General features: G+C 51.6%; 6 protein-coding genes across 6 annotated transcripts; 2 read left to right on the top strand and 4 right to left on the bottom strand.

Moving 5' to 3' along the window:
- Nucleotides 1-3,285: 3,285 nt before the first annotated feature.
- COL26b_009614 (uncharacterized protein) lies at nucleotides 3,286-3,616 on the bottom strand (the record flags this gene model as incomplete). Its single annotated transcript, XM_053182336.1, has 2 exons — nucleotides 3,286-3,327; nucleotides 3,395-3,616. The coding sequence occupies 2 exons, from the start codon at nucleotides 3,614-3,616 to the stop codon at nucleotides 3,286-3,288; spliced, it is 264 nt and encodes an 87-aa protein (XP_053033716.1).
- A 2,542-nt stretch (nucleotides 3,617-6,158) lies between these two features.
- On the top strand, nucleotides 6,159-7,226 carry COL26b_009613 (uncharacterized protein; the record flags this gene model as incomplete). The annotated part of the gene is made up of 1 exon (XM_053182335.1): nucleotides 6,159-7,226. One exon carries the CDS (start codon nucleotides 6,159-6,161, stop codon nucleotides 7,224-7,226), a length of 1,068 nt encoding a protein of 355 aa, XP_053033715.1.
- Nucleotides 7,227-7,777: 551 nt separating this feature from the next.
- COL26b_009612 (uncharacterized protein) lies at nucleotides 7,778-9,762 on the bottom strand (the record flags this gene model as incomplete). The annotated part of the gene is made up of 4 exons (XM_053182334.1): nucleotides 7,778-8,556; nucleotides 8,617-8,955; nucleotides 9,009-9,533; nucleotides 9,600-9,762. The coding sequence occupies 4 exons, from the start codon at nucleotides 9,760-9,762 to the stop codon at nucleotides 7,778-7,780; spliced, it is 1,806 nt and encodes a 601-aa protein (XP_053033714.1).
- Nucleotides 9,763-10,560: 798 nt separating this feature from the next.
- Nucleotides 10,561-11,911, bottom strand: COL26b_009611 (uncharacterized protein; the record flags this gene model as incomplete). Its single annotated transcript, XM_053182333.1, has 4 exons — nucleotides 10,561-10,979; nucleotides 11,035-11,108; nucleotides 11,168-11,550; nucleotides 11,612-11,911. 4 exons carry the CDS (start codon nucleotides 11,909-11,911, stop codon nucleotides 10,561-10,563), a joined length of 1,176 nt encoding a protein of 391 aa, XP_053033713.1.
- A 1,114-nt stretch (nucleotides 11,912-13,025) lies between these two features.
- COL26b_009610 (uncharacterized protein) lies at nucleotides 13,026-14,195 on the top strand (the record flags this gene model as incomplete). The annotated part of the gene is made up of 1 exon (XM_053182332.1): nucleotides 13,026-14,195. One exon carries the CDS (start codon nucleotides 13,026-13,028, stop codon nucleotides 14,193-14,195), a length of 1,170 nt encoding a protein of 389 aa, XP_053033712.1.
- Nucleotides 14,196-14,558: 363 nt separating this feature from the next.
- COL26b_009609 (uncharacterized protein) lies at nucleotides 14,559-16,466 on the bottom strand (the record flags this gene model as incomplete). Its single annotated transcript, XM_053182331.1, has 3 exons — nucleotides 14,559-15,240; nucleotides 15,292-16,237; nucleotides 16,295-16,466. The coding sequence occupies 3 exons, from the start codon at nucleotides 16,464-16,466 to the stop codon at nucleotides 14,559-14,561; spliced, it is 1,800 nt and encodes a 599-aa protein (XP_053033711.1).
- Nucleotides 16,467-22,238: the final 5,772 nt, after the last annotated feature.

The following is a 22,238-nucleotide window of genomic DNA, read 5'->3' as shown; positions in this document are numbered from 1 at the left end:
GCGAAAAAGGGCAAACGTATTTCCTTCCCTTGTCGTAAGCACTAGTGATTTTGGGCGAAGGCCGGGGCAAGTGCATCACATCACATGGTCTCAGCCATCTGGGGACACAGAGTGACAAACTCTTGGTTCTGACTGGCCGGGAAGGGAGCCTGACGCTGGAATACCAAAGCCACGCGGTGCAGCCTTTTGATCATCCGCAAAACTCTTTCAACTCAAAGTGGAAATCACTTCCGTTGCCAGCATGAATTCTCCAAGGACTGGCACGGCCAGTGATTTCAAGCTTGCACCCGGGCTTCGATATGAGCACTCTGCTGGAGAGAACGCCGTCATTCACCTGCATCAGCTATGTAGCCCCTGCGCCAAGTTTACCACCACAAGTCCCCTTCTTCGGACTCTCGCTCGGCGGGGCCGCATCAGGATCCTTGCCTCCGAGATTGCCCATGTTGGAACGCCTTTTGAATTGAAAGCCGGTTACTCGAGCGGTTGCCATCTATGTGCACTTTTGTGGGACCGCGTTGCAGCACATCTGTTGGATCCGGCAAGGTCAGCAAGATCCATGGATTACAGCACTCCAGTAGCAGTGATACTCGAGGCCCGCGATGATGAGAAGGAGTATGCTATTGAGGTCCAAAAGGGAACGGACTGGAAAAGAAAAGCTTGGTGGGCAGTGGCCCCCCTGCCTTACTTGTTAGTCGCCCTTTCGACCGGTTTACATTCGTTTCTGACCAGCTTTAGGTCAGACAAGGGCTACATCAAATTGAAGACTACAGCCTTGGGCAGCGAAATAGCCAGTTATTTATACATCCATCGACGTGCGAGTGAGTATATCGTCTAAGTGTCAGAACTCGAATGGTCAGCCGCTGACGACATCTTCAGGTCCAGACTTGAACATCGACTCCCTTCGCCATAACTCAGTTTCGCTCTCTTCGCGCAATAACGTCAATTTTGAAGCGATCAAGAAGTGGCAAATAGGTTGTACTGAGCACCATTCTGCATGTCGCCAATTTCCGAGCGTTGTTTCCCCGACAAATCAGGCACCCTCAAGGTTACTAAACGTCAGTGGAGAAAACGTGCGTCTTGAATGTGATGTCGGAGTCACGACACCTGGGCTGGAATACACAACTCTCAGTCACATGTGGGGACCCGATCCCTCTTTGTGCCCACAGTTGCTGGTGTCGACCATCGATTCGTTCATGCTGAGTATTTCCATGCACGATCTACCTAAGAAATATGTTGACGCCATTGAAGTCACACGGGCCCTGGGGTTCCAATACATTTGGATAGACTCTCTCTGCATCATCCAAGACTCAAAGGAAGACTGGCAAAGAGAAGCCGTCAAGATGGCGGCAGTGTACGGGCGATCCAGCTGCAATATTTCCTACACCTTCCCCCCTGCATCAGAGTCATCAAACAATCATCTGCGGGATCCCAGGGTACATTTGCCTTGTCACACCCGTCTACCCTGTAAGTCTGGGCTGGAGACCTCCAAAGCGCCTGAAGATCTAGTGATCCAGCATACGCCTGGATACATACGACCTGCTTGGCTACCAACAAACTACAAGTCCGTGTGGCCACTCCTTTCGAGAGGATGGGTTTTCCAAGAACGACTTCTTTGTCCCCGGACAGTATATTACGGCCAAGATCGACTGATTTGGGAGTGTTGCAATGGGATTGAGGACGAATTCTACGGGCCCCTGGCGACACTTTCTGGGTCAAAAGTGCATTTCTATCGCATAATCACCCGTCTGACCGATTTCTTGAGAGGCGGTCGAGAGCTTCAACGTCAAACTGGCAGTTCGGAAGCCACCATTGGTGAAACGGATACTACCACCGGCGAAATGCGATGGGCTTTCCTGATTCGAGACTATCGCGCAGGAGACCTCACGAAAGAGACAGACCGTGGGATCGCTTTTGCTGGCATTGCTCGCGCGATTCAAGCCAAGGCTAATGTCACATACCTAGCTGGTCTCTGGAAGGAGTTTCTTGAGTATGACCTGCTATGGTCGGTGAGTTCTGTCCCAGTCAACGTCACGGACTATGAACGCGTCAGAAAGGAGTCAGAGCCAGCGCCAAGTTGGTCCTGGTTCTCTATCCCAACATACAAAACGGCTCTCGGAAACGATATTCTAGATTTTCCCTTTCGAACAACGATGCAAACATACCGACATTTCTCGATATATAACGCGAAGACAGTCTCATATTGTCATCCCGACGGCTCAGCAAATCCCGACTCACTACTATACAAATTTACTGGCATGACTTTGGCCATCAGGGCAAAGCGCATTCCTTGCACGCTCGAGTGGAGAGACGCCCCGAAACTACTGTATGTGCTGCCGTTGGGGGATTACAAGTGGGCGTTGGGCATGAAGAATGTCTGGCTGAAAGCAAGTCAACAATGGATTCGGTCCAAGTGCCTAAAATATGCACACGATGATCCTCTTCTTAAGGAAGAAGATCAGCTCCCTCAAGATGCTTGCATGATACTGACTGTGGAACAAGCATTCTACACGGATCAGTCTGCCACACAACATGCATATAGCCTGGAGCGACAGAAAAAAGGGGATATTCCGGACTCTTGGAATCTTACTTATCAATACGCAGGCATCGTGGTCGTACCAGTAGACTCGACAGATGCTCAGGAATTGGTACGTTGGCGACGTATCGGTGTTTTCATCTTCAGTGACGACATTGAAGAGGAGGGCTTTACGACACCATTCGACGAGTATGAGGCTACGGAAGAAGATCTTGTCTTGATCTAAGTTTTCAGTCTTGCAATTGTTCCAGAGGTCTTGCTAGATTCTTTTCGATGTGGAACAAGAATTGTCTATTGTGATTGCATGATTTATAAACTGAGGCTGTTTTGTTACTTCTTGAGTTTCAAAGCTGGCTAGTTAACTAGGTCTTCGGCAGTGGTTGCTGACATTTCTGGTTAACCAAGCGTAAATGTATCTAGACACAATAGCTTGGGAAATCCAAACACCAGTCCAAGAGATTCGCTAATGATATCCACGAGTCACATCTCACATTGGCTAGGTCTTATTGCTATTGTTTCAAATCATGCCTGGGCCCCGGCATTTGATTTGTAGATCTTTAAGTAACGACTGTGTACGAATGCATGAGGTACAAACGATGCAAACATGAAGAAGTTGAAACATGAAAAATGGAGAAGGGTTTCTTCCCGTAGCCTGACCCCTGATATTCCCCGACATGCCCCTCAAGACATATTCGGGACGGGCATTGACTGTGAGAATACTGCTATCATCGCCAAACTGATACCAGTAGAGCTTAGATCCACACACATCCGCTGCCCTCCTGACCACAGACCATCTGTGTATCGAGATGATTGGTTAGGCATTGTTTCGTGAGTATTATGCAAAACAACTAGAATACTTACGGCGTTGGGGGCTCCGCCAGGGCAGGTCCAGAGGTCGCAGGCAGAGATTTGGCCACTGCAGCGGCAGTTGGTCTGTCCAACAACCTGGCCGCCGTTGCAGGCAGGAAGAATCTGGCCGCAGTCGACACGAGCTTCGAGATCACGACTCTCGACCCAGCCGTTAGGCATGGCGATGGCGCCTGCGGCGAAGATGGCAAGAACGGGAATGGTGAAGAACTGCATTTTGGTGGGTTGAGTAGAGTGTGAATGGGGAATAGTTGCAGAGGAAATGTGATATCGGTGTTGTGGATGATCTTGTAGATGTTGTGAGTGAGCTGGAGATGGAAGTCAGAATTGCAAGTGGCTTCTTCACCTTTTTATACTTTTTTGTCCTCGTACATTCCGCCTTGATACATCATTGAGAACGTTTCTCAGCAACACCTTCGCAAGCCGTTTCTCCCATTGCCTTCTTGCCTGGCTACTCTACTTCATGTTACCTTACAAACTCCCCCTTCAACGTCTGGTACTATTCCGTGTATCTCAATTCCCCAACGGTACGGAAGCGCGCTCAGGTAATCCCGATTGGTCTGTTCGCTTCATCATTCACCGTGGCATAGCCTCAACTCGTGGTTGGATGAAGCTTGTGGGAATGGTGAGTCTCAGCCGTTTTGTGACGATCTTCTCATGCTGATCGGTGGACCTTTCGCCCGAGGTTGATGAGCGCTTGCGCAAAGTTAATGGTAAGACAAGCTATTCAAAGGATTGTTTCGAGTTTCACCAGCTGGCGGTTTCCAGTTCCTTTCGGTATTCCTACCACTATACCATGATACCATGCAGGCTGGCTGTTGGAATTGAAGAAAGGGATGGAAGTAACAATTGTGGGTATGAAAAGTGACAACATCGGGGATCAGCATGACAACATCCGCAATCGTTCACACTCAGCCTACAGCAAACCGCGGCAGCCCACTCATTTGGCATAAGGATCCATGCCTGATCAACGAAAAGATGAGTCCGAACTCTGGAGCCGAGATATCCGAAAGTCGTGGAGCACAACTCAGTCTCCGAGCTGGGGCTGCTTAAATCCACGTTATTCCAGCCCCTGTGGAGTCTAGTAAGTCTTCGCAATAGACATTGTCCTGATGTCAAGTACCATTGCCCGTAGTCCCCCGCTTCCAAAATCTGTGAAATACACGCCGGGAATAACAAGAACCCCTACCCGTTATTGTTCTTCCGCGATACTGCGCAACAAGGTTGCTTTCTGGCATTACATTGGAGAGCAAACCGCTAGCACCTATCGTCGATTTACATCTTAGCGGAGTCTTACTGGAGAATTCATGCACTTGACGAGGTGGCGCGAGTTGGAACTGTCTTACCACCCCCTCATTGTCTCACGAGGGAGCATCCTTCAAGTTCCACTTTTGCGCCCCAAAGAGGCACAGCTTCGCTTATTTGAAGACACCGCAATAAGTATTCAACACCGACTTCCTTCACCATTCCCATACAATGTGCTACTAGAGACGAGTGTGATCAGTTTAATGCTCTAGTTTCCAACCTACAGATGTGCATCAAAGTGAATGGACTAGTTCTCGGACACTACACCTATAGCCGGCTACAGAAGCACATGTAGGCAAAGGCCTCGTCCAAAATTAGTGTTCTGTGCGTTCAGGTACCACAATTATATGATGTCGATGACAAGAGCAGAAATATGAATCCGAGCTTACCAGCCGCAGCCTGTATCAAGTGAGACGTTTTTGCCTAGGTCGACGCCAAGGCCTATCGGAAGAAAACGCGCGGGTGAGGCTGGCGGGAGGTCCCGGTGAGGCGAATTGCGTATTGGGTGCAAATCCAGCATTTAGGGGTAAAGATCGACATGCCCACTCTTAAAAAGTCCGAGATGACCAGTGCTAATGCGCAACCGAAACTTGACACTCGAAAGGGATGATTTCGCGGTGTTAGGCATCTAGACATGTCGCTACTGAAATCATTAGTCAACCGCTAGACTAAACGTACCGCCCGAGGCTCGGCATTCGAACAGCGGCGATGTCCTCTTCACGAAGCTGCCTTATGCCGTAAGTCTCCTCAAAAGCCCTCCTTGTCAACAGGGCTGAGTAAGACGTGGCCGTACCTTGCTTGCCGGCCACAACACCCTCTCTCCCTAGGGTGTTCAGAGCCAAGTCTTGCATTCCAACAACATTGGCTGATATTTCTCGTCCTGCGTCAAGACTAAGCTGCTAGTTGTCAAACGCCGCGGGAGTGGCTGCGAAAACACGCTATGACTGCGGGCTGACAATTGCGGATGTGACTTGCAGCATCATCGCCACCATTGGAGGATCACATGGCGTTCAGCTTCTGAGCCCCCATCATATTTGCCGACATCGAATAAGACCTCTTAGTTAAGACAATGACGTCTATTTCTCTCTCGTGATTTGGAAATTCCTTCGCATGACAGTGGTTTTCTAAACATGCAATGTACGGGAATCACCGAAAACTTGCCCTTCTCGCCAATGAAGGCGCAGCCAGCCCACGCTGCTGTGCTTATGCCAAGATGCCTTGTCGGTCGCCTATTGACTGCAAGTGTATGTGGTGACGTTATTCAGGATTTGTACTCCGAGAAGGAGCAACGGGTCGGTGGTATCAGCAAATGGAGTTCCTTGAGAGATCAAGTGAAATCCAGGGGGTATGCTAGGCGGACCGAATGACACTTTGGTATAAAGAAACGCCCTGTGCAACTAAAGATAATGAGAAAGTAGTATACTGGACATCAGCAACACGAAACCGCCTAATCATGTTGAACCTCCTTGCAATCTCATTCCAGCGGCAATCTGCCGCTGTGTTTTTGGCGCTCTGCGCTTTTCTTCTCTTTGCCGATTGTACCTCAGCCGTCAAGATCAGAGATGGCGCGGATCCAACTGTGATGAAGAGCGGGGATACCTACTACTCGGCTGAATCTGCAGGTGGCATCTATGTTCGAGCTGCATCCTCGCTCGAAGGCCTTGGCGCGTCCGATGTTCGACGCGAGCTAGTCTGGTCCGACACGAAGAACATGGGCGCTATCTGGGCCCCCGAGATCACAACTGATCTTGGTCGAACCTACATCCACTTCTCTGCCGGAGTAGACGCTGCCCATCGCATGTACGTGATCAGTGCCGACTCGCCTCTTGGGGAGTACTCGGCCGAGACCAAGCTTGCCCTGCCCGACGACCAGTGGGCTATCGACGGAACGTTCTTCGTTTTCGAAGGACTAGGATACTTCGTCTGGTCCGGCTGGAAGAGTGAGGCGGAGAACTCAGAACAGAACCTGTACATCTGCCGCATGGACAGTCCTTCTCAGCCTATCGGCCAGCGGTACATCATCTCACAGCCGAGAGAATCTTGGGAACAAGGCGACAGCCCACTCATCAACGAAGGTCCCGAGGCAATTGTTGACCCAAACGGCCAGCTACACATCGTCTACTCTGCCAACGGTAGCTGGAACAACAAATACTGCCTCGCAGACCTTCGACTGCGGAAGGGTGGTGACCCTACGTATGTGTGGGATTGGTATAAGTCCAACGGTTGCCTGTTCGGTTCTCATCAGAACAGAATGATGAACGGTTGGGATGCAACTTTGTACATCGATGGACCTGGACATCACACGTTCGCACTTCCCAACGGCGACGTCAACGATAGCCCTGGGGGCACAAGCCGCATTCCATTCGTGTTTCACGGCGTGGAGAAGGGTACAACTTACAGCTGGGATAATCGTGATTGGTTTACCGGCAGCTACGTCTGGTGGAGTAACACCGCTTACACTCGAGCGAACGTGCCGGGAGATACAAGTAACACGGGGTACAGCTTCAAGTTCTTTGAGTAGGGGGACAAACTTCTGGACGTCTTTCTCATTTGGAAGTTCGTATCATACTGCGCGTCTGGAGGCCTGTATCTATTCCAATGACATACGTAATAAGAAGTCTTTGTCTGAATCGCCTTGCACAGGAAGTGGAACTGGTTTACACATTCGCTTGTAAAGACGAGTTGCTAGAAGCATCAGTCATACATATGAGCCTACCGACCGAGTCTGACCCGCAAGTAGTTTTTATGCCCTGGCGTAACAGACTAGTGTCATGCGGACCAGGTGGAGCCGATACCATCATTAAAGACGAGTATTGCTTGCCAGTCAAGGCTTGGATAGCTTGGAAAAGAGGTCTGAATATGGATGAAAGATCATTAAACACTATCGTCAGCTGTCTGGCATGTCACCACACAGAGCGTCCAATGTGTTGGTCTTGTTGGGACCTCGCCGAGTGATGAGCATTAACGCGACTTTCGAATTAGCGCAACATTCTATGGCTGGATCAATTCATGCTGCTGGCTGTCTACGAAGTTGACTACTATTAATCAGGAGGGTCGCCTTTACAGGTAGGCTTAGATCAAGAAGGAATCAGGGTGGTCGTTGAAGAACTGCATGGCCTCCACGCGGTAGTCATCCTTAACAATTTCCGGTCCGCTCTCCTTGAAGTTGTAGGTCTCCAGTCCCTCCTCAGAGTATCTCGGCCAATCAGCAAGATCCAAACCGTGGTTGTTGGGGCTCAGGGTACGGATGAAGGAGATGGCGGTCGCTTGGTAAGCATTGGTGTTCTTGCTAAGGCCGTACGGCAAACCTGCGAACATGTAAAACCAGACATCGAAGGCATGGAACGAGCCGAGCACAGGCAGGTGAGTCAGGACACCGAGATCAGGCAGCAGGCCGGCGGAAGGAATGCTGACATCGGTTACGTAGTTCCAGACGGTCTGCTCGGAGGTGTTGTAGTGTGCCAGCAGGTTGCGGCGCTGCGCCTGGAAGCTGAAGTCGCCCACCACTGCGGCCAGACGCTTGAAGTTGGGGGTCACGGCGTTGAGAACGCCCGAGTCGAAGGGGGAGCCCTGGGTGATATCCGCTGGGTAGAGCTCCATGAGCTTGGCCATCTCAGCGTCGGAAGCCCTGGGCCACCAGATGTCCTTGAAGTACTTGGCGAAGTCCTCGTCGGTAAGGGTCTCAAGTTGAGCGAGAAGAGAGAAAAGGGTCCCCTCATCACGCATGTCGCCGGTGACCAGAGGAACGGAGGCCATCTTGCCAGCAGCAGCCAGGCGATGGGGAGAGTCCTTGAGATGCTTACCGTCGGGACGGATGGTCCAAGTCGAGGCCAGGGATCGAGGTCCGAGAACTAGTCAGGAATCAGAGTCAGCCGAATGTTATCAGTTTGTAATACTGAAAGTTCACTTACGCATGCCCTCGTCGTTGACGGAAGCCATGATGTCGTCAAAGTCGGCGACCTTCAAGCAGGCAATCTTATCGGTGGCGTTGGTGCATCCTGTTCTCTCAACCATGTTGTCGAAGAAGGGCTGAGCACGCTCAGCGCTTTCGACCATGACAGGGCCACCAGACAGGGCCATCGCACCGCGGAAAAGATCAGTGGCGCCCTCTCCCTCATCCCACAGCAGATGGGCGACGACGGACCAGCTACCAGCCGACTCGCCCATGATGACAACCTGGTCCGGGTCACCACCGAAGTCCGCAATATGCTTCTGAACCCATTGCATAGCAACTCTTTGATCCTCGAGACCTACAAGTATACTGTTAGCACATTATGAATCAAAGTGGCCTTCTGGTACTGACCGAGGTTGAGAAGTCCGGCCTCCTCCATCTCCTTGGACGCGGAGAAACCGAAGGCGTTGAGACGGTAGTTGGCTGACACACCAATGATAGGCTGGTTGAGGCTGACAGAGGTGCGGACCAGTCCACCGATGTTGTAGTTCGGCACGGCACCTCGGATCACATCCGTCTCACTGGTGGCAGTAAAGGGGCTGCCGACCTCGTATCCACCACCGTGAATCCAAATCACCACGGGTAGCTTGTCTCCCTTCTTGGCGTCGACAGGCGCTTGCACATTGATGAGAAGGCAGTCCTCGCTGCGGGTTTGTCCGATGGTATCGAAGACTGTGTCAGCCAGGGCACCGACGATGGGGCCGATTGCCGTGCCGGTCTTGCCCAAGATGAGACTGCTGGACGAGTTCATGGACAGAATTGAGCCCGTCGTCTTCTGCGGGCAGATGGGACCGTAGCTGCTGCCATCGAACTCGCCCAACTGCTCGGTGTAGAGCTGAGAGTGCTCGAAGCGGCCAGCTGAGGCGAAAGGAATGCCTTGGAAATGTTAGTTTCTCCGTCTGAGATATTCAGCATGCGTGTCCAGGTCCCGTTGCAACGCACCTAGGAACTCCTTGATGTTGCCATTGATCCGGCCAGTGATGTTGGCGTAGTCAATCTCCACCTTGGGGCTGAATGCATCACGGGCAGAAATTGGCTTCGCAGAGGCAAAAGCGGAGTTTGAGGCCGCGAGTAGGGCTGCAAGGCCCGCCCACTTAGATGCCATATTAATTAGTTGTGTAAAGAAATTGTTAAGGAGTGTAATTGGGAGTTGATGTCTCAACTCGCCAGTTGGATACAATGATGCAGAGATGGAAGCAAGGAAGTGAGGCTCTACTCAGCCAAGAGTGATGTTGGTACATATACGATGGGAGGGAACTCTCTGCGCCAAGGGGTACAATCGATAGTCTCAAAGGATGTCATCTGGAAATCTATCCACCGACTATGCCGGCCGCTCCGGACCCTCTCAAGTCAATCATGATCGTCAATCAATGTGCCAAAGAAGCTGTCACAGGACGGAATGTCTTCCGTGGGGAGACCCTTTTGCTTCCACTTGAGCATAGCGTTGAGATTCTGGCATGCACAGCTAGTCATGTCTGGGCTCAAATGGAAGTATTCGGTAGCGATCGGCCGCCAAGGCCCCTTGACCAAGGGTCATAAACGTGGCAGTCATTTCGACACCTGGTCGTATTTCGTCGAGAGTGGGCACCCAAGACCAGGATTTCGACATCGACAGCAAACGGGGTTCGCTAGTTTCGAACTCACTCGGGGGAAAGGACGCGCCCGTGCCTCGGACCACGTGGAAACATGAGCCCCGGGCTGGGGATAAACACTCTGGAGGGTTAATTATGTTGGGATTCCTCCTTCCTTATGGAGGATTAATCGTTGTTGAGCTGAAACTCCCGCAAGCTAGTATCCAACTAAACTTACTCGTGAACATCAGCGAGTTTGGATCTAGCGTCCGTCAAGACAGCATGTGAACGTAAAGTATAAATACAATGATTATATGGCGTAGTTAAGCCCCCTAGACGTGCTGTCGCACCTTTCGCTCCTCCTCCCAAGTAACATCTCTCTGGACCACGATCGTGTCCATGGGCACATCGTCGCTCGCCTCTTCACGCTTGGGGCTTTTTGCTCCAGACACCGAGTACCTCATGCCACTGCCGTGGTGCAGGTACTCCTCCGAATCGTTGCCTGTGCTCAGGCGTTCGTGGTTTGCGGAGCGCTTGAAGTTGTGATGGACTCCAGGTCGCGAACCTCCGGCACCGCCAGTGCCACCGAAAGCAGGATTCGACGAAATTTGGTTGGACTTCTGATCACGAGTTGACCAGGGAGTGCCGTAACGCATCTTGCGATAGACGGGCACGAGAGTAACTGCACAGGCGCCAATGATGGCGACGTAGATCTCCACGACGGTGGCAGTCCACATGAGAGCGTATTGCTCTGTTCCGCGGAGTCAGCAAACCGGTCAACAAAATGGAGAGAAAAGGGTCCTTACGGGTCATGTCCGTCACACCGATGGAGTAAAGAGAGGCCAGAGATCCGAAGCGGACGAAACTGGCAATTACGACGCTGTTTTGAATGCTTCGTCAGTACCATGCCGTGGATCAGTTTTTCCGGGGTCTACTCACAGGCTGCCAAGAGCGAAAACACAGCAGATGCCCACTCTCTTGCTCGAGCTGACCTGCAGCTTCATGGTCTCGTGAATCGGCAGCACCAAGGTCAAGATATCGATGAGACTGTTGGCGATGGAGTTGCCCACGAAATACAGAATCAAGTCAATGCATGTTCCAGCGCCTGGGTTGGTCGTCTGCTCCCATGTGTACGACAGTGGACGGCACTGCAGGCAGTTGGTGATGAAAATGGCGACGCCCCAGCCGATGCATGCCGCTGACAAAGCGTAGATACCCTTCTTCATGAATGGCGTTGGGAACACGCGCCAGTAGAAGGCCAGCAGAGAAAGTTTGATCAAAGGCGAGGAAAAGCCGTAGCAGAACTCAGCGGCGACAACACACTACAAATCCGTTAGCCTCCAGTCAGAATTCTTCGCGTCCATCGGGATATCAACCGCGGACCTTCAGAAATGTGATCAACTGCATCGGGTTCTCCGCCATCACCACCACGATGCTCCGACCTAGACCTCCATTGACCGTCGCCTCAACAGTGATGGCACAGAACGCGTGGTTCACTATCAAACTGGCCAGCGCCAGCCAGTCGTCAAGGCCCCATCCTACTCCCGTGAGCTTTCGCGCCCAGAATCGTCCAGCGCAGGTAACGGTGGCTATCACCGCGAGGACGATGTTGATGACGATGATGGCAGTGTCCGTATGATCGTTGGACGCTGTCGTCGGCGTTGTTGTCGTTGTCGAAGCCATGTTGTCTTTATGTCCAGGCTGACCCGAGCCGCAGCCAGTCAACAAAAACACGATATAATCCGACTGTTGTCGTGCGTCACAAAACGCCAGCAAGAAAGCAAAAGAGCAGAGTGTCTGCTCATTTGGTGGGGGAGAACCAAGTTAATAACCACATATCCACATCCCGCTGACTGACAGAATGGTCACAGAATGCGTAGAACCATCAGAATACGGCAGATCCTGCAGTGTTTGTGGTCTGAGCGGTTCCTGATCCGGCCGGCCGGGAGTTGTTCCTGAGTCCTAAGGTGGCATTCGTGGAGACGACGGTGCAGGGAAGACGTTTCAACAGATTCATCGTAGTGCCGGGCGTGAGTGTACGTGACATGTCATGTAAAGACGTAACCGTGCCTGCCATTGGTTCAGCGATCAGATCCAACCACGAAAAGCCTTCCCGTTCTAGCCCATGAACCGTACCCACCCATCATCTGTGCCGGCATCAGGATCCCTGCTTGCCGGTGAAGAATCGACTACATGCCGGCGCAGGGGCATCGGCTTGGCAGGCGTGCAAATGCGAGTCATGTGACATCCACTCTACATACTACTAGACTCCATTCCGAACCCCAAGAGTCCACAGACACCAAAGTTTGTCCTATCAAGCGGTCCGAAAACTCCAGGTTTTCGTACAGGAGTTGTTTGGCCGAGATTGTGCTGTGACAAGAACGGCATCGGGGCGGGGTTGACAGACGACGAGGTGGATGTGTCGATCCCAAAGCCTCGAACCTAGATGCCGGTATGCAGCCGCGAAGTCAGGAGAACGAACATCCCATCGCCGCCCGCGGAAATGAGACACAAGCAGAACTTTTCACAGCGTTGCAAAGTCTCCGCCGAGCTGCCTCCTGAGATCGGAATAGGAAAGGCGAGTACCGTTTGTGACACGATCTGCCGCTGTAGGTGATAAGCGGCTACCCTTTCCACTTGATCCTTTTGATGAGCCTTTTCAGGAGGTTTCCCCTTTTGTGATCCTGGTGATCGCCATATTCGCATCGACTTTCCTTCACTTCTAGAAAAATTCCGATACGTTACCCAAGACATTCACACCGAGTTTTTCGCGGTAGCCACATCGCGATCCTTCAAGATGGCCGGCACCAAAGGCGAGAGCTTCCCGATCCTCTCATACCAGCCTCTACGCATATTCTACCAGCTTTTCGGCGCCCTCTTTATCCTCCTCTTCTGTCTTCCTGTCTGGTGTGTCCAGGCCGCAATTCCGGCATGCCGCCCTCACCCAAAATGGGGCTTCAAGCAGGCTCTCATGGCACGTCTTACACGCAACATTGTTGACCTGTACTCAAACGTGGGAATCACCGAGACGCACACCCTCAAGCCGGGCAAGGAAGGCGACCGCTTTCAGACCGCTGAGCCTTTCTCCTCAGAGCACTACCGCGGACCTCTGGCCTCGAACCCCGATGTCAAGCCTACCACTGTAGGTGGCACGTGGTTCCCCGAGAAGCCTGATGTTGAAAAAGGCTTTGGCGGCGTCGTGGTCCTGCAGATTCACGGTGGCGCCTTCGTTCTGGGCGATGGCCGCACAGGCTACTGCGGCTTCATGGCTAACACACTGATCGACAAGGCCGGCGTCGACGCCGTCTTCGCGCCGCAGTACCGTCTGTCCGGCTACGGTAGCGCGGGTTCCGCGGCTAACCCTTTCCCCGCCGCCCTGCAGGACGTTATCACCAGCTACTTGTACCTGACCCAAACTCTCGGCATCCCTTCTCAGCGCATTGTGCTCTGCGGCGACAGTGCCGGCGGCAACTTGGTGATCGGTCTACTCCGCTACCTCGACACCTTCGGCCGGGACTTTGGAATCTCTGCCCCGAGTTGCGCCGTTCTGATCGCTCCGTGGGTCAACCCGCTCGCCAGTTTGGGGCCGGACTCGGTCTACAAGCAACACGAGCACTGGAGCACCGACTACCTTCCCGTCTCTTTCCTACGCTGGGGCGCCAAGGTGTACTCGTCCGGTGTGGCTGAAGAGACCCTGCCGTACGTCACCCCTCTTGGCAACCCTTGGAAGACTCAGGTCCCCGTCTTCGTTACCATGGGCGAGGCAGAGATCCTTGAGACGGACGGCACTACATGGTGCCGCCAGATGCAAGAGGCTGGAGGCAATTTGGAGGTGTCCTACGAGGAGCATGCCGTCCACGACACGCTGTTGATGGGTGCCATTATTGGCTGGGAGGAGAGTGCGCAGGTTGTGGCCACGAGAATCGGGGAGTTTGTTGCCAAGGTCCAGAAGGTGACAGACTTGTAAGCCGGTTGTTCGGAGTAAAGAGGGGCAGAGTTGATCCATCACCCTCACAAAAAGTGTATACTAGTGTAATTTTTCTATGTACATGATGATTGGCAGTATCCGATAGACGTAAAATAGGCTCAGCGTTAATTGTTTCTCACATTCGATATTATCTGACCATCTGATGTGATGTAATGACTCGGGACCGTCGTACGATGAACTCAATACCACCTCAGGTTACAGTGATCACGATCGGTTTAGATTCCTGCGAAGAAATCGACGGATTTTGAGAGAATTTACAAGTTGAAGAGAATCATGAGTTTGTCATTAATTAAAGATATCTACAAGAACTTTGAGGCGCTGAAAATGACCCCTGAAAGCATCCTAAATGCGCAGGGAATCGCCAATCTCGTTGAGATAGGTGATGGCCTCCTCGCGATAATCATCAGCCACAACATCAGCGCCACTCTCGCTCCACAGCATCGTTGACTTGCTAGACGAGTCATACTGCGGCCAAGTGGGCACATCGGTCATGTCATGCTTGTTGGGGTCCAAGTTGTTTACAAACGAAATCAGGGTGCCCATCAGATGGCGCGAGTTGTTGCTGGGCAGCGCACCGAAGAAGTTGAGCACCACATCGCTGGCGTGGAAGCTGCCCAGGTACGGGACCGCCTCCAATGCATCAGAGTCGGCGTAGTCGGCCTCGGTAATCTCTCCCAAGGTCGCCGTGCCGGCCAAAACCGATGCGGGCAGAGCCTGCTCGATAAGGTAGTTCCACTTGTTGCCCGGAGCGGCGCTCATCAGCTGGCGACGCTGGGACTCAAAGCTGTAGTCGCCAGTGATGGCGGAGATACGCTTGAACTGAGTGTACAGAGCGTTGTTGTCGCCAGTGCCGAAAGGCGAGCCGGCCGTCTGGTTGTCGGGGTACAGAGTCAGGATCTGCTCGAGCTGGGCCTCAGTAGCGTTGGGCCACCAGGTCTTGAGGAAGTAGTCCATAACATCGTCGTCGGTGGTGGTGTTGGCGGCGTTGATCAGAGAGAACAAAGTGCCTTCGTCGCGCATGTCACTGGAGAAGTAGTCAGCATCATTGCACAGATGACTTGGCATCACAACTTACCCCCAAAGCAGAGGAACGTCGGCAATAGCTCCCGCGCTGACAAGCTTGTCCGGGCTGTCAGTGAAAACATCACCATCAGGGCGGATAGTCCATGATGAGGCCAAGCTGTTGTAGCCCAGGAAGTACGGCACTGTCTGCATGTGTGCGTAGATTTCGCTGTACTCGACCTCCCGCAGGCACGCAACCTTATCCGTGGCACTGCTGCAACCGACGTAGCTGACGAGGGAGTCAAAGGTGCTCTGCTGCCTCTCGGGGCCATCGACCTTCAACGGGCCTCCCGAGCTGCCGACGGCGGCTCGGAAGAGTCCCTCGTTGTCGCCGCCGTTGGCCACCAGGTGAGCGGCCACTGACCAACTGCCCGCGCTCTCGCCCCAGATGGTGACCTTGTCGGCGTCTCCGCCGAAGGAACCAATATGCTTGTTCAGCCAGCGCAGAGCGTTCCTCTGGTCTTCGAAGCCCAGGTTGAGCAGGCCAGCAGCCGCCAACTCCTCAGAGGCACTGAAGCCAAAGTGGTTCAAGCGGTAGTTGATGGAGGCCACAATAATGGGCTGGCCCATAGCGATACTACGCTCGACAATGTTGGTGGCCTGGTAGATCACTCCCGGGTTCTCGACATCGGCCTCCAGCAGCGAACCCCCCGCGCCCGCCTCGAAGCCACCGCCGTGGATCCACAGGAGAACAGGCAGGCCGGCAGTGCTGCTGGTGTTTTGCGGCACATGGATGTTGATCGAGAGGCAGTCTTCGCCCTGCGTGAGGGTGGACTGCGACAGAGCAGCAACGAGGACGCCAGACAAACTGCCTAGCGGTAGCACGGACGGGTCGATGGATGAGGGGAGCTCATGCTGCGGGCAGACGACGCCGTACTCTGAGACATTCTGCACGCCGGAGACGGACGTCTCGGCCAGTACCGAGTGGTTGAACCGGGCTGCTGTAGCATATGAAATGCCTAGAAAGTATCACAATTAGCATGCGGGGTTGAGAGGAGACGGGGAGCAGATCTTACCTAGATAGTTTGAGGTTCTGGTGTTGTCGTCGTTCTTGCCCTGAAACTGGGCATAGGAGGTGCTCACAATGGGGGAAGCGTCTCCGACGAAAAGAGTGGCGCCGGTGACGATCTGCGTTGTCGCATGGCAAAGGCCCAGGGCCGAGGCAAGGACTGCAAGTTGCTGGAGCATTGTAAAGAATGGACGTCTGCGATCGACAGACAAGAGAGTTTGGCGGGCGGATGAGGAGCCTAGACCATACTGGCGTTCGTTCTAGGGCGTCTCAAATATATTTGTGTACTTTTGAGCTAACCTCCCTGACTTCCCAGGCCTCCCGATCAAATGGCAGAGTGGCAATATGCCTACGTGAGAGACTATCGTAAACCCGCTGCGGATACTTGGACGGAATGATCACATATTCCGGCCAGAAGGAACCTTTTCTGGGCATCACTCCACGACCGTCTGAGCGGCCCCTCCGCATCCATTATTGAAAATTAGAATATCATCGCGACTTTATGCGCGAAATCTGAGTTGTGTACACGGCCACGCGGCAGTGAAGAAATATTGAAATGTGCGGTGGAGTGTATAAACATTCAGAGTGGGATCGCGGCAAGGTGTAACGAATATTTAATAACGCGCCGGTGGGATACCCTTGGATGTGCGCTATCCTCCGATTGTGCAACGGGTGGAAGCGTTCGTTGTCTGACTCGTGTGAACTGGATCGTGCGACTCATGTCCAATCGCAGTATGGTGGCATGCCGGGCCGGCGTTCGGGTGCGGAAACGGGCTTATCAGGTCCGCAAGCACGTGGCGGAGTAAAATGCCCTTCAACCCCTGGCCACAACAACAGGAATTTTTGAAACTGGCCGAACAGCTTCGTCTTGATGGCTTCGCTTGGAATACTTCAGCATATTTTTCTTCGAAAAGTGTCTGTGCCCTTGATCGAAAATCCCAGTGCTAAAAAATGGTTGGCATTTGTGTATGGCGATGCTAGCTGTTCATTTTTCAAAAGATACTGAGTGGCAGCTGAAGACGATGTCAAAGCAAGTCGAGAAGCGGCATCGTGAAAGCCGGACTAATTTGACGATAACCCTGTCCTCCGAGATCGCCCCGCAGAGCTACCACCGATTCAGAGGCCGGGAACTTGAAGACCCCAAGCGGGTTAAATAAATGGCAGGCGCCAAGATTAGATGCCGGGGTATCTATTGCCTCCCGTGCGGTGCACCGCCAGCCTACGTAACCTTAAGGGGTAGTGACGTCTTGGGAAACGATATCGCGAGAACTAATGTTGTTTCACCAAGAACCTGTCAACTTGGTTTTTGACATGGAACAGACGTGGTAGACCTTGTCACACAACGAGGCTCGACGAAGTGATGAAACCTTGAAAAGGGGTACAGTACCAGTTCCAGGTTCAAGGTTCTCACATCTTGCTCTGTAATGGACTTGAACAAACTGCCATACTTGTGCTCCAGTGGATGCAGGGACCATCACTTGGGTCCCTCACAGTGACAAATTCAGACATTAGAGGATGGCGAAGTATGCGCTTGGCGTGTCCTGTCTCAGATTTCTCGAAGCAAGGTATCATGGCTTCCTCGTGACTGTTTGAATGGGAAAACAGGATGTCAGCCAGAATGCCGCGTGATGACACAAACACCCCACAAAATTCGCTACTGTGCAATCTTACTGATTTCTCGGGTGAACATGTCTTTCATTTTTCCCGATGCAAGGCTTTGGTTGGGCTGACCTCCTGTTGAGTCTATACATGAGTTGGCAGTAGCTTTCCAGGATAGTAGAGTCTTCTAAATACGACTTGGTTGTACGAATGGTTCAGGACTATTGAAGTCTTCCATGCTCCAGACATGGCGCATCGAAATATTTGATTTGTTCCAGACTGGAGGAATATGCTTTGCCGCACACTAACCGAGAACACAAAACCCGCATTGGTGATTGAAAGTTGACCACCTGTTGTCTCTGAAATTGACCTCTCGATTACAGCGGACAAGGAAGCTGCAACACTTTTTACCGTCCACAGAATCAAGACGAAGTGCGAAATATCTTGAATCGTTGAAGTAGATAGCGACTCAACGTCCACTGATTGCGTTCTCACGCAGCTTGCTTCCCACTGCCCTTGCCATTGTCGTCGGTCTTGAAGCAGCAGAAGAACTTCTTTCCAGTCACGCAAGAATGACCTCCTCCCTTATCATCTTGCCCCTCCTTTTTCCATCCGTCGGGACATTTTGCATCGCAGAATGGGGCTTCGCCAAACCACTGGCATATCTCAGCCCGAGGTACCAATGAGATGTCGGGTTGTAAGTCTATAATTCTGGTCAGAGAGATTCCAGAAGTCAAAGTTCTGCATCTATGTGGCTTTTTAAACAAGCTAAGTCGAACTATTTCTATCCACGCGCGACTCGCTAGGAAACTTATGAAACTTACGGACTGGAGTGGCCGACGTTGTCAGCGCCAAAGCCGTCAACACGAGAATTTCGAGGCGCTTCATTTGTGTATGTATTGCGTTGCAGGTGTCGAGAGGTGAAAAGGTTACCGATATCTGTCCGCAATTTTGACAAGCGGACGCATGGCTTATTTAAATTCGACTGCGTTGAAGCTGAAAACCACGCATCGTGAGGTCGGGATGACGATGAGTGAGCAGTAGCACGTGCGACACGTTTGACTTCTCATGCAAGTCACCCACAGTAATGACTCTCGGAAGCCGGATCGCTCTCATTTCCAACCAATTTGTTGAGACTGTGCTTCTGTCGATGGGACGGCTCCTGACAACCAAGCTCACCCCTGCCATTGGAAAAGCTTGACCACACCAAAAGCGACTACCATACCGAACTATGGAGATTCATACCATATTTCGTCCAATCATTCAATATGTGCTGATATTCTCAGCTGGCATGATAGCACCAGCTGGGCGCCTTGCATCAGTCTGATGGCTATGAAGAAGACGTGCAAGGCGCCGAAGGAGTTGCTTACGAGATAAATGGACAGATAGAACCAGCCGCGGCAACGTGCCTGTCGAACGAGACAAGAAGTCTGCCTCACCTTGGACTTTGAGTAGTTAAGTAACACCTGGGCATATCGGTGAAAATGGTATGAGGTCTTCCCAAAATCTCCTGTGAAGAAAGTCTTACTTTCTCTGTCCCGACAACTGAAAGCTTCAGCACGAATAATCCGACGATAGGAAGGCACCTAGATACTATAAGTGCTTCTACTATGGGTACTTCAAGAATGCGATGGCTCTTCCTAGAGAAAGCCCGTGTTGCGTGGGCTTTTGATCAAGAGGCAATATCACGCTAACAGCATCCAATGTTTCGGCAGCGACCTGCACAAATTTGTTTGGTGACTCCTCAGTACAACATTGACGCGTAATTAATACCCCAGGGTCCTGTTATTTGTGCTGTATCTGCCACAGTTCTACTAGCCGACGAAGCGATTCCTTCCCGTGTTTTTTTGAGCTAGAGGAGTATAAGAGAATCATGGGGACGTCTAAATCTTGGATTCTCGAAGCGACAAAATCAAAGCTACTGGGAATTCGTTCCTGATTTCCTCAGAGAGGGTCGCAACGTTTCGTTTCATGCAGATCTGAGCCCCTCTGCAGGGCAGCTCTCGGCAGCCATGTTCGATCCTGGTGACCACAGGCATGCTTTCATCAATGTCTGCGTTTTATTCAATTTCATACGTGGATAGCGGAGCAAAAGGACTGTGGACGAGACGAAACTGCAAGTCATAGTATGGGGAGTTTGCCACGCGTACCACCTAGGGAACTGAAACCTGGTGCCTGAAGTAGCGGCGGATCGACGCAGTATCAACTGCAGAGGAATGCTCAATTTGCTGTATCGATAAATCCGGAGACATCACAGTCAACGTGGAGGGCTTTTATGCGAAGCCAATCACAAATAGCGTTGTGGGATGGCACCAATCTATCGCAGCATATTTAACTAGCTACAGCACATGCTAAGTTTGAAATTCTTCAAGGGAAATACGCGCCGAATTAGTTCCACTCAGTTTGATGACTTCACATGCACGTGTATGGGGTTGCCTATCGAGCATGCAATGTCTCACGTTCGGGGTGAATTGTTAATGGGGGCAAGCCAATGATTATTACAAAGCTTCTCACGTTCTCCTTCTGTAGAACACCATCCGGACGGGAACGATACAAGACTATGTAGGAGATCAGCGAAGACTGGCCAATCGGCGGTGGCATCAAATTGACTTATCCAGGGTCTATAGCGTGCTTTGAAGTCTTTCGAAGATTCATTCTAGACATCAACGCAGCCATTGCAGTGATTTCTAATAGAACACGCAACCACCCTTTCCATTTCGCCAAACCTTGCTTGGAAAAAGACACGTATCATCTTTTGCACCTCTCTTTCTACATAGAGAGATGCAGCCTCAAGTGACCCTAGGAATGGGTTCTAGAAGCGAGCTGTCAAATCCGACTTTGACACAACTGACTTGCTGGCTGCGGGAATCCACCAATTGGAAGATGGTCGGGAACCTCAGTAGAAGCTTCAACACTTGCGAAGCTTTCCTTCCATACGTAAGAGTCGATGAGAACTATGCATGAGGCGTGTTAGAGACTGTGTCGACTTAATGGAAAGGTAAGGTAAGTATCCTTGGCGGAATACCCCCGAAGCAGAATTTAAGACGAACACACATGTCTTTGTGATGAAGAAATAAGCACACCGTAGCACAAACGGCATCTTTTCTACACAGACTTCCCGAGCTCCTGTCGGAACTTCATTTACAAGTTAATTCAATAAGAGGCGAATGCTCGACGCGATTATCCCTTGTTCGGAAAGGGGGGAAGAGCATACCTTTATACTGTTTTGTTGCCTGATACAGTTGGCCAAGCTTCCTTCGCAGTAGACATACTGACCATCAGAGCTTCTTGGGCCATTCGAAAGGCACCAAACGATTTGGAATCTGAAATATAAATGACCAATGTACTTTGAAATGTTTCCTCAGCTCATCAACAGTACGCGGACAATGACGCCTTTCACTTGAACGGTTCGGAGTTGCTGAATGAACCACCAGTGGCCATCTCTTGGCTCCTCCGTTCTCGGTAGATTCAGAATCCGACACCGCGGTGTAAATCCACATCTAGAATGCCGACATTGAATGCTTCAGAGACTATGGCGAAGGAAAACGAGGGAATACTATTCATTCATATGACCACAGTCACCCGAACGTACCGCAACCAGCCGTGCCTTGCTCAAGCTTTGGCAGACTTATTTGTTACCAGCGAACTTTGCCTCCGATCTTTTGACAAGAACCTAAATCAAACATTCATTTGTCCCGAATCCATGACGTCCAAGACCGGCTTGCGTCTTTATACACAAATAATGGTCTTTCTCCGGGCGGTTGCAATACATCAGTCTTACTCCGCCGTACGGTGTTGTCGAGGGACGATGCCCTCGAGAAGCGACCCCGTGTATCGTACCTTCCTCCGACTATTAAAGTCGATTGTTAACTTTATTCTCTTACGCGAACCAGAAAATCCAACAAATTGTCGTCCATGCTTTCAATATGACAGGCAACAGTGATGAGCACATCATCACGATGTCGACAGTCACAGGACTAATCTACCAGCAGAAGCCAAAATGTGTCCATCTCCAACGTAATGCGTGAGAATATCTCCCGGTCGGACTCCAGAGATGCTGGAAAGGGGACGAGAAACGTGAAAAAGGCAGTAAACCAGATGGCGCGGACTGCGAAATATGTACATTCTTACCGGTGTGGCTAACGACCAGACATAGGTACACATTCGGGAGTTTGCGTCGACTCGAAAACGTGGCGAAAGCTCTGTTGATTGCTCGTTGTGAGAGTCATCATAGTCTCGGTCTTGCTTTAAATAGGTTGCCCGTGATGTATGCTGACTTTAGTTTCAAGCTGGTCAGCTTGACTTTGAGAAGTCCTTGGGGAGGCTGCCGCATACTGCCGTATGACGAGTGC

This window comes from Colletotrichum chrysophilum (assembly GCF_026319265.1).
Source record: "Colletotrichum chrysophilum strain AFK26 chromosome Unknown scaffold_94, whole genome shotgun sequence".
Classification (NCBI taxonomy): Eukaryota; Fungi; Ascomycota; class Sordariomycetes; order Glomerellales; family Glomerellaceae; genus Colletotrichum; species Colletotrichum chrysophilum.
This window is presented reverse-complemented; position numbering and strand designations above follow the sequence as displayed.